Here is a 12,151-nt window from a genome sequence, read left to right as displayed (position 1 = left end):
CCATCAAATCGAACACACAAATAACCCGCATACAATTGGAGCCATCGAACCGCAAGGCTCAGGCCAAGCCACACAACCACCGCGCACCAACGTGCACCACCGCGCACCACTGACAAGACGACAGTCTGACAGAGAAACCCGTCTTAACAGCGATCTTTACGTTAGTCAATTCGTCAATTGTCACATTTGTCTGGTTTAATAAGTTTTGCGAATGCTTAAGCTCAATTTATGTTTATGTTTCGACTTTATTTATGCCGCAAAACTGGTCAAAAGCAATTGACATTAGCAGCAAATAGAGGTTAAGTGGCTTTTGGGTTGGGTTACATGAATATTAATGGGGTTACCCTAAAGAGAGAGAGAAAACTTTTGCAAATTAGATATCTGCGCTGGATAATTCTTGAACACTTTCCACTGAGGTTTGAAACGTACAAAAATGTTTTATTTTATTATAAGAGTACATAGTAATAAGCGTAATTAATGTTAAGAGTCCAACTCTACCTATTTTATGACAATTTAACAAAAATAATTTCCCATTTCTAAAAACTTTTCTTGATTTTCTTTTTTCAGGTATGTAAATCCTAAAACTCATAACCAAATATTATGCTAAGGAATCACTGCATCAAAAACTGTTACAATTTGTAAGAAAAGCACAGTTCAAAGAACATTTTCGTGAAAAATGGGTCGCCTGAGTTCTTGATATTTGACACACCTTGTTGGGTAAGTGGCAACAAACCGCAAGATCTGAACTTTTAATACGAGGACTGGGCGTGGTTGCAAGCGGCAAGTGGCGCCAAGTGTTGAACTCTCTCTCTATACCCTGCCCCTTACGCCCAACCCCTTTCCTCTTGCTGCACTCTACACTTCTCGCCTTGTGCGGCATTTCACATTTCTTATGCACACCTTGCACTGATTTCCATGGCTTTAATTACTAAAGTGGAAGACCAAGTTGGTCAGCGCCATTGGCCCACATTTGAGGCTGCGTGTGACTGTGCGAGTGTGTGTGTGTGTGTTTGTGTGTAGCCCCGCGGCATTGCGTCGCGTTGTTGATGACGTTGGAGGTGCGTGAAGTGCCGTTGATTACCATGCAAAAAACATCGCCACACCCCCTTGTGGCACTTTTTTATGGTCTGCTCCAAATGAAAAAAAATAACAAAATTAGCATGATCTGAAAGTACACGGATTTAACCAAATTTTCAAATTTCCACCTAAGTTCCACCGAAGTGCGTGAAACACATGTGCATTGACTTTTCATGGGGCAATTTAAGATCGATTCTGAGGATAATTTTGCTTTTAAGCGGCTAAAAAATTTAGTTATTATTTAAGTCTGGGCTTTCAAAGGTATTTCCCTGTTTTCTAGTGCTTTTTGATTTCCTCTAATCTGGGTGAAATTCACTTTCACTAGAAGTAAATACAGTTGCCGATAGATTTTTGAGTGTATTAGAAAGTCGTGTCGTTTGTTACTGTTCCTACTTCATCTACAAGTCTCACAACTATGTTAACTTTGATTATTGCTTAAATAAACTATCGAAGCGTGTTGTTGTTCACTTGATCGGCAAGTGTTAATTATGCGCACGTTCGCCGTGGAGATCACAGAGAGAGAGCGAGAGAGAACGAGGGAGAAAGATGAAGAAAGCCCCACGCAATCGCAGCGAGGCCGGATATGCGTATGACTATCGTATGTTAATCGAATGATAATCGCATTCAGATTGCGACGGTTCACTTTACGAGCCTGACCAAGTTTGGACGCTAGGAAGCATAAATTGTGAGATATCGCAGCTCTGCGATTGCATATTAATATAATGTGGGAGTCATAAATACTATCTCACTGCAACAAGCCGCAAGCTCTTACAAAATCGGGAATTGAAGACTAGATTGGAACTGAAAACCAAAAAGAAAAAAACTGAAATCGATATTAATCCAAGTCGTCGCTGAGTTAGTTGTCAAACGCTTTGCCTCGTGGCATTAGCACAGTTTTAACAACATAGAGCTAACAATCGGAATTCTTTTTAAACAATTTTATTTTTTCGTAAAAATATATAAAACTAAGAAATCCACTTTTATTTCAATGGCCGACGATGATGAGGTTCAGTTTGATGCCGTCGATTCGGGTGCATCGAAAACCTTTCCGATGCAATGCTCGGCCTTGCGCAAAAATGGCTTTGTAATGCTCAAGGGACGTCCCTGTAAGATCGTCGACATGTCCACCTCGAAGACCGGCAAGCATGGACATGCCAAGGTACATCTGGTTGGCATTGATATATTCACACAGAAGAAATACGAGGACATCTGCCCCTCCACCCACAACATGGATGTGCCGCACGTCAAGCGCGAAGACTATCAGTTGACCGACATCAGCGATGATGGATTTGTCACCCTCATGTCTGACAACGGCGAAATACGCGAGGATCTCAAGGTGCCCGAGGGCGACCTGGGCGGTTGTCTGCGCACCGAATTCGGCGAGGGCAAGGATCTGTTGTGCACCGTTCTGGCTGCCTGCGGCGAGGAGTGTGTCATCGCCACGAAGGTCAATTCGGGTCTGGACAAGTGATTGCGAGAGTGTAAAGGCGGGAACAGAACCTGGTCTGATTAATATAAAAATCCATAAAGCTGAATTGAATTAAAAAGCAAAGCAGAAAACAGACGCTTGTTTTTTGTAGAATTTGTCTAGTCTGGTCTTGAATATTTGAACTCGTTAGAATTCGATTGAGCCGTGTCAAGGATAAAGTATTTACAGATTCAAAGGACTTTCATACGATAGTAATTAATCGATATATAGTTAGAATAAATGTCGTAGCATATGTTGGTTTTCATTAAGAAGACATTTACAGATTGCAGATATGAAAAGCAGCTAGATATGCTGTCAGTTTGAGTATTATTTTGATAGAGAATTCCAAAAATATTAATATAAAATCAAATTTACATCGAAATAAGTATTTCCTAAAATCATAAATTGAAAATTATCCTAAGATACATACAATAGATTCTTGTCAGCTTTTCGGATTCTTGTCTGCGCAAAGCCTTCAAGATGAATGTCTAAAACTATTAACATTGATCCTAATTTTTTTGTTGCTTTTTTCTCGTGTTTTGATCGTTGAAATGAACTTCAAAGTAATTTATGCTGTAGCGCTCTAGAAAATTGTAGGCCCGCATTTTGGCCTCAGGCTCATTTATCATCACAGACACAAGCATAATTTAATCGTCTTTATCAAATTAATGAGATCTCATTAAGTGGACGCGCCCCAGTCGTTGCAACGTTTATCAATTCGTTGTGGCCAGAGACCCAGAGAGCCAGAGACGAGTTAGGTCATCAGCACTCTTTGCTGGGTTCACATGTTGTTCATCAGGTGTTGCTAATTACGAGTTCTCTTGCTCCGGCGTTAGTTCAATGGCCAACTGACCGAAGTCTATTGACCACCTGAACAATTATGCGCCATTTGCAGCGTTCATTTCGTTTAAATGTCGTTTTCCATTTGCATTTTCATTAATTTTACTTAAACGAACGTTTATCGTTGGTGGAAAAAATATTTACCGCTCGTTTGCCGCTTGTTAGGCGCTTTGCCAATTGAAAATTAACTATAAAAAGGGGGTATATGCGATAATGTGTGTAACGAGCAAAATACCATATTTTTGAATTTATAAGTGATATAAAGTTTTGATAAGATCCATAAGCGCCAGGCATGATCGTCTGCCCAGTTTAACCTCAGATCGATATTAGGTACACGCAGTTCTTGTCGGTTTTTAAAGTCATATCTCTGGTATACATATATATTTATTTATAGCATCAGTTTTTTGGACATATTCCAGAGATTATAAGTGTCAGAGGCCCCAACTTTCGTATATCTACTCCCAAAAACTTAAACTTTTGTACATAATTACATACAGGGCTGACAACTCTGCCAGATAGAGATATCGATGAGAGCCTGTCGCAGCCGATAAAATGTTAGATGTCTGTTATCTAACAGAAGGGATGTGTTTGCTATACAACAGAAGAGATTCGTCTATTATGTAACGGAAGGGATGGTAAGTTAAAAGAGATGAAAGTTGGGTTCGAGCTTCTGAAGAGAAGAGACATGCGTTTAAATTCATAGACTATAAGAACGGAAAGGTATCTTTGTATTAATATAGCATAAAAACTAAATTTATCAAGTGAGTAAAATGCAATGTATTCAGATATTCAACGAACAGATTAAAGGGACTCATCCCAGACATTTTCAGGCCGATCGGATATGAAGCATAGAAGTTATTGAAGAATACATTTTTCTTATAGATTCCCACATCTAGAAAAGTAAGAAGCACAAAAGAGTATAGAGCCTGCAAGCTTCTGCTCAACAGCAGCTTGATGCAGGGTATCTTTCGATCGGGCAATTACCACGACATAACTCTTATTAGTTTGCCTCGGCTGCTGTGGCGTCTCGCTGGCGGCGGCGTCTTGGCTGCATCGCAATGCTCCACCTTTTGCTGCCGTCGGCGTCGTCTCCTTCATTTTCAATTGACAGGCAGCCGCTGTTTTGCTTCCTTGTTTGCCAATTGCATTGCCAATCGACTAAATGCATAATATTTGCATAGGCCCGAGGACTGCGTTAGATTGTGAGTATTCACTCGCACTCACGCTCGCATTCACTGATTCATTCATTGCGCCCGTCGCCAGTCATTCATTCAAATTTTGTAACTGTTGTTTTGCCTGCCAATTTGACATTTCTGTCAAACTGTCGCCGTTTACAGTCCCCCGTCCGCCCTCCGTCTCTCCCTCTGTCCGTGTGGGTGTGTTGACTGCTTCCAGCTGGTTTCCCAGTGCGTGGCAACCAACTATCTGTCCGCCCCCCAATTCCCCCACCATTCCCTTCAGCTATTGAGCACGTTGTCATGTCTGTTAACAAATGCAATAAATTTGTGCTAGTACAATTTAATACGATTTGTGTCTGAGATTTTGGCTTAAGGATTTGGTTACATGACTGCAACCACTCCCCAGAAAATACGCTGTGGGAATGAATCAAAAACTTAGAAAAAAATTGCCTGCGCATGATGTCATAAGGCGTCGAGAACTTTGCATTCGTTGCCTGAAATTCAATTAGTTGCCAACGAAATAAACAAAAAAACGAGAAGCATGAAAAAATATCGAATTATGAAAAACAAACAGAAAGGCAACGTTTACCCATTTTGACGGGGGCGTCTGTGAAACGCGATGGAACCCGCATTTTCGACAATTCTTTGAGTCGAGTCGAGTCTGAGAAATGTTTCCCAACAACAGCTTTGGCATATGTGAGAAATAAAAACGATATTGAAAACCGGGCAGCGAGTGGTGGGTGCCAATGAATTTGTAGGATTGCTAAGCAATGAATAAATAAAGGCGTTAGCTCTTAGCCGCACCAAGAGAGAGAGAGAGAGAGAGAGAGAGAGGGAGAGAGAGTGAGAGAGAGAGGAGGGGTGGCAAAACAACTAATTGTTAAGCTTGATTGATAAATGTTTGTCCAGTTGCTTAAATAGTTGGAATATGTGTGGAGTGAAGACAACAAAGTATAAAAAAAGAAAAGAGATGCTGTATTGCATTCCTCAAGGTGAATTCTGCGTAGGAGTTAATATTTCTTTGAGCTCATTTATGTCAACATTAAAATTAATAATATTTTTTTGATATATCTGTTAAAAAGATTTTCCTTGGCATTAGGTCTGTGTCTACATGACATTATCGCTTTGCATATGGACAGTTGTAAATATCACATAAAGATTCCTTTGTATGTTAACATTAACAGCGTCACTTTAACAGCTTGACATTTAGTATAGCTGTTGAGTTGCTTAACCAAAATTCTTGCCCCTTTCACTAGACGGCTGTAACTTTTCATAAAGTAAACTTATAATACGACTTATGAATGATAATAACATTTCCCTTGTATATACATTTATTTTATTACATTTTGAAATATGCTTAGTTAACATTAACAGCCGCGTCCATCTCATAAAGCTGTTAGACATATATTTGAGGACGATATTATTCTCTTTTAAGAAAAAAATATTATTTAAAGGAGTGTGATGTTCCTAATGGACAGTTCCATATGTTATTTAACAGATTATATCGTGTAAAGCTGTTAGATATTAATTCAATGCCCGCCAGACGCGGATTTTCTCTCAAACACAAGAAAATCGTTGCAGAATATAGGAAAGTTCTTTCTCTAGTCTTGAGATAGAAGAACCTTTCCATTATATCATCAAACAGAGTTTTTCTATGGTATACATCTTGTCTATTCTACAGTTCCACATCTTTCGCCGCCTGCAACTAGACATTTAAGCAGCTTTTAGCAAGACTTGACGGCTGCATTAAAATCAACTTTACCTAACTCCACTTCACTAGGCTGTCTGCATAAACTGCCAACTAATTGTTATTGATTTTGGCTTTGCATGCAGCATTATAAATAAGTTATATGCATAAACCGAAACGCGGAAAAGAGCAATTGGCGTGTGTGGGGGCAAAGCCTAGCGTTGCACTTGGCCCATGGCTTATGGATTGTCTTGCAGGGCTCACGGGTTGTCTATCATGGATTGTCTTTCAAGTGCAGCGGAATATACACAAGTTTTTCATATCATATTATATTGCTATGACAACAACAACAACAGCAATTTTCTAGTGTGGGTGGGGCTTGCGGGAATAGAACCCATTTCAAGCCTTGTCTAAGCTTCGGCTGCACTTGACCTACGGCTGCTCTGTCTAGCCCTCCGGCGCAACTGACAGTGCCGGCTGTCAGTCAATCAACAGGAAAAACTACATCATGCAGAGTTTTTTCCCCTTCTGCAATCTATCCAAAACTAATTACACGCTTTAATATGTCGGCTGGCGGTCTGGGGCGTGGCCATTATTCAGCAACTTTTTTTTCTTGCTGTTTGGTCTGGAATGGGATGGGTGGGGGGGGGGGGGGGTGGGGTGACGACTGGGCGTGAATGCGTGCATCATGCAGTCATGGATACACTTTTTACCGTTATTTATACTCGCGCACACACAAAGCAAATGTAATCGACATTCCCGATGTTTATCTAACGGTCATAGGTAAACAGTTTGTCAAGCGAAGTGCCCGCCCTCCTGTTTGGCCCGCCTCAGCTCCGTTTCAATTAGAACTTCATTTGTTAACGAAAAGGTGACAGTTGCATGCTTTTAATTACTCTATTTGTGTTTTTCGTATATTATTATTATATCGATATAACTTTCTATGTTGTTAAATCAATTAATGGGCAGTCGTCGGTGTTTGAGTGTTTTTTTTAAGTAGCAATTTTCTTTTAGTAGATATGTAAATACTTTTTGAAATATAATATAATATCATTTATGTAGTTATTCGAATATGAAAAACCATTTTCCGGCTTTTTAACTCAACCATCGTTGCAACATCTACTTGCGCCTTAGGGTCTTTCAAATTAATTTTCATAATCATCTTTGAATATAAATTTGAACCTGCGAATGCATTCCATCAATTGTCCACCCTAAGGGGTGGATTTTTCGAAACGTGAGAAACATCTCGCAAGTGAATTTGCTTGCAATTAAAATTTCGAAAGAATAACATGCATTATATTTAAGTATACATTCTTAAATGTGATTAGATCTGTTAGTTTACCCTGAACCCATTGAAAATGAGGGCGCTTTAACAGAATGTTTGCTTATCATAGCAAGGTATCAAGTTCTTTACCCAATATTTCATATACTGCGAATAGATGCAATCTTTTTCATCTACATTTCACAATATGCCTTTATGATATATAGGGCTTACCTCTTTTCGATTCAGATCTTGTGGCTTAGCCGGCAAAGTGTTAATGATGCAACGGCGATTTTTGTGATTTGAAGATAAGCATTAAATTAATTTAGTGCCGCTTGCCTTAATTAATTGCCGCTTGCGAGACACCTTTTGACTTTGCAGTCCAAGAGTCTCAAGTCGCTCTCCAGGTCTCGTGTTGCGTGAGGCAATTAAAGAGATTTATGTGCCAAGTCTCCACCCTCTCCCAAAAGGGCCCGGCTAACCGATTCGTGCGTGGCTCGCAGTAAATGGGTTAACGAAACAAGTGTCTGTGTTTGTGTGTAGGTTTCGCACCAGATAAGCGAGAGATATGCAGGGAATTGAAGTTGAACTACACTCTGGTGTGTGTAATGGGGTCATTGGAAAGTTGGGCTATATTTTATATCAGCCTGAGTTGAGAAATGTGACTTGTGGTCTGGCAGGTAATCTAAAACAACTCGGCTCTGACAAGAGGTGTTGATGAATGAGTTTGACTTTGAGTCTTAGCCAGGTGCTAAAGGCGACAGAAATATACTGATTAAGAGAGAAACGTAAGAACATATGAAGTTTAGAATTTGTATTGGGTCAAGTTGTTGCTGAGTAAAATAATAAAGAGCAAGTAAGAGTGCATGACTAGGGGATATCCTATAATAGCAATAAACAAAGATACATGATCTGCCTATACTCATAGAATAGATATATACTATTCTTTAAGGTACATATTAAATTCGGCGACTCTAGCTCTTAAAACCTAAGAGATTTGATGAAAAGCCTGGATACTTATCGATTACTTGGACTATCGGAAACAAACCTCTACTTCGTGGGCACTGGGAAGACCTGTGTTTAAGAGTCCGGCTCTTATAAGTTCTGAGATCGTTTAAACATATATATATCGATGCTGATCAAGAATATATATACTCTATGGGGTCGGAGATGCTTCCTTCCGCCCGTTACATGCATTCGCACGTAAATTCACGTCCACATGCGGAAAATGTGTGAAATAATGCTTACTTAAGATTTGTGTGAAATAGCTTGCTGAGGCTAGTGTCAAACAATTTCCGCTAAATTAGAATAAAAAGTTCTGCAGGACAGATAAAAGATATTGATATCAACAATATCTTTAGAAAATGTAAAGTAAGACAACAATTTTTTAAAATAAACCCTCATAAAAAGCCTACATTAGGTTTCGGCATTATATATATTTTTATTTGAATTATATTCATTTTAAGTTCAAGTCTTTTTTATGCAACATATATCGTCTTACATTAATGAGCACAATCTACAACTCATTACACAGCCTAATGCTAAGGTCGGCGATGTAGTTAGATTCCACGTACCAAGGCGCTGGCCTCTATATAACTCTGGGGTTCTCTTCTATCTATCTATCTGTCTGTCTGTCTGGCTTTGCGTGTCTTGTTTCTTTAAAGCCAAGCCCAATAAAAATTGTTCAGCGTTTGCGGGGACTGTGGTAATGAATTTTGTTTTTTGTTTGCATCGAAACGACAGTTTGGAAGAGCTTTTTAGAGAGAAACACACAAAAATTCATATGCTAATTGCGTGCCAAGTGCGTTGGATGCCAAACGGAACGACCCTGAGAGAGAGGCCGGTGAGGGACGGGGTATTTGTTATATATGAAATGATATTGGGCAACATTCAAACAAATAAGTATTAACAGAAGGGGTCTCCAACTGGCCGGGCAAACGACTCGTAAATCAAATTGCAGCATTTAACGAGGCACCGTTTGGACTTGGAAGTGGCGTCCACTCGACCACGCTCCGCTGGCAGTTTACAAGGGAACTGCACGCGTTTTAATTGCAAGTCTATAGGGGGAGAGGGGGGCACACAGTTGGCAAGATGTCCGCGGGCAAATGTGTGTGTGTGTGTGTGTGTGTGTGAAGGCGTGCGTGCGTGCGCTCAATGAGCTCATGGAGTGGCGCCCCCAATGGAGAAGGAGGCATGCAGCATAAATAAAAAAAAAACTAAACAAAGTTGCGACAGTTAAACAGAAAGTGCAGTAGCAATACAATAGAGGTGGAGAAGGGGGAAGGGGGGGCGCTTTGGTCGGCAGGGCGCAGACTATAAAACACAATTGAAGCGCCACATAAAAAAAAAGAAGCAATAGAAGGGGGATGGTGGGATGTGGGGAGGGGGTGCTTGATGGCTGTCGGCGCATGCAGTTAAAGTCTCCATTAGGCGCTTGCGCATGTGTCGCTGCGTGGGCCGCGCAGAGGAGGCATGAAAGCAGCGAATAGCGAGAGGGGCAGCGACAGAGGGCTGGTGAGAAAATCAGAGAGAATTTCTCTAATATATTTTTTTTTTGGCTCAATGAATATCATGATTTTTATCGCCATTTGCATCCTTAGTTGCAAAGTTGTTAGTTGTTTTTTTTTTTTTTTGTACCCCAACAAGCTCAAAAAGGAAATTCATTTTCACTGACCAACTTTTTGGCATAGCCCACAGCTTTTGTGGGAATGGCAAGCCGGAAAGGTTTTTCTGCGTGTGCATTTACCCCCCAGGTTTTTCATGTTTTTTTTTTTTTCATCTTTCTTTTTATATATTTCTACCTACATTAAATTGAAGTTTTTCCTATTTGTTGTTGGTATTTTCAAACTGGTTTCTGGCCAATTGAGACATAACTGTAGCTTAATGCACATTAACATTTTCCTTGGGAATTATGTCAGTTGGTTCGCTGGAGTTTCCTTAAAACAAGAAGAAGAAAAACGCACAACATTCAAGCGTAGGTTGTTAAGTGCGGCGTTGGGCGGGACTGTCAAGGGGGTTGCCAGTAACAATTCATTAGATTGTTGCACAAATGTTATTGTTTGTTAATTTTGCGAAATAGCTTAAAGCGTAAACAGATCTTGTGGAATATGCATGCGAAAATTATGGGAAATATGAAAGAAGACGTTGCCTAGAGTGGAATAAGTAAAGCTGGTGCGCAATAAAGCATATTGAGGTCATGCAAATGGAATTAATTTGAGTGATGAGCAGCTTTAATTATAATAAAGAACAGAGAAATGAATGGACTTTAAGCTAATATTAAAGCTAAGGTGCTGCCTAAAAGTGGAATAATACAGAATACTTGAGAATCTATGAGGATAGTAAAAGGTATAAACGGGGAGGAAAAGTTAACATAATGAGCTTTAAGCTTATATTAAAGCTTATCTTCAAAATTGAAAAGTGCAATAAGACAATTTTCTTTATATATTATGAGGATAACAAGGCTTTTTATAGTTAAAATGTGTTGAGTGATAACTAGGAACTTGATTATAAGCATTTAAAGCAAACCTGATGACACTTTAAGTTTATATAAAAGCTTAAGTGAAGCTTTAAACTACAAAGAGAAATGAAAAAGTTTTCAGCTACCTACTAATATTTTTCTTAAGATTGATTGCTTATAGCATTAAGATGTTAAAATTGATCAAGATCTAATAGAGTTGCGATCCGAAATATTAAAGCTTATTCGAAGCTTTTAAGCTCGCAAGCTACTTAAGTACAAATTTTCTTGTTAGTTTGATTAAAAGATTATTTGCTAATTTAGGGGTTTTGTTTGCCGCTCTGCTGATCAAATTCCAAGCTAATCATTTGCGGTTGCCGCACTTGCTCGCCTTTGAATGGCCAGCTTGTAAAATTGCAGCAGCCAGGCTGTCAAATTAATTAAATTGCCTGTAAATGGAGGAGCTGCAACAGCAACAACAACAACAACAAAAACAGCAGCAACAGAGCACAAATAACAACAATCAGCAGCTACTTCAGCTTGAAGTCATGATGTCGCTTAAAAACGTCATTAACATTAACATTAAGCTAACCCCTAGACGATGGACTTTTCACCTTGGCCCCAACTGCAATTTACCAATAACAACAAAACGAGACAGACGGAAAAATCAACTCATTAAAGTGGCGCGACGAGCGAGAGAGAGTGTCTGAGAAATGAATAATATGATGGAGGAAGCGGGCGGGAAGGGTGGTAGGGTTGAGCAGCGAGATGAAGTAAAGTCGAGCCGGGCCAGAGGAAATCGCAGTCAAATCAATGCGGGTGTTGTCTTCAAAGTCCGCGTCCACCACATTCACTTGTCTCCATGCAGCTGAAAACAGAAGCAAACGCCACAAAATGCAACATGGCAAACGGAATGCGGAGGCGGAGTTCGAGTTGAAGTTGAAGTTGAGGAGGTTGTGGTGACTGAGGGGGGAGGCTTCACTGGCGACTGCTGGCTACCGTCTGCTGTCGGGTCTCTCTGGTCAGCGCCTGACAACGAATGTGAAATGTGATTTTATTTTGCATGTTAAGACTTTTTTTTTGTGTTATTTTTGGCTGCAACAATTTGGCGCTTTGTGAGCTGTTTTCCATTAGCGAAAATGAAATTTATATCATGTAATTTAGTAGACAGCCAACTCCCACGTAA

General features: G+C 39.9%; 2 protein-coding genes across 6 annotated transcripts in view; both read left to right on the top strand.

Moving 5' to 3' along the window:
- Positions 1-12,151, top strand: part of klar (klarsicht) — a 171,637-nt gene that overhangs the window by 16,421 nt on the left and 143,065 nt on the right. The gene's annotated exons all lie outside the window — the stretch shown is intronic.
- LOC6622784 (eukaryotic translation initiation factor 5A) lies at positions 1,974-2,639 on the top strand. Its single transcript, XM_002046439.4, has one exon. It carries the CDS (start codon positions 2,066-2,068, stop codon positions 2,546-2,548), a length of 483 nt encoding a protein of 160 aa, XP_002046475.1. The 5' UTR covers positions 1,974-2,065; the 3' UTR covers positions 2,549-2,639.

This window comes from Drosophila virilis, chromosome 3 (genome assembly GCF_030788295.1).
Source record: "Drosophila virilis strain 15010-1051.87 chromosome 3, Dvir_AGI_RSII-ME, whole genome shotgun sequence".
Taxonomy (NCBI): domain Eukaryota; kingdom Metazoa; phylum Arthropoda; class Insecta; order Diptera; family Drosophilidae; genus Drosophila; species Drosophila virilis.
Note: the sequence above shows the minus strand (reverse complement) of the source record. Positions and strands in the feature narration are given on the sequence as shown.

What these genes read in the sequence shown, in the direction of transcription:
- LOC6622784 (XM_002046439.4), top strand. Translation starts at nt 2,066, where the DNA reads ATGGCCGACGATGATGAGGTTCAGTTTGATGCCGTCGATTCGGGTGCA.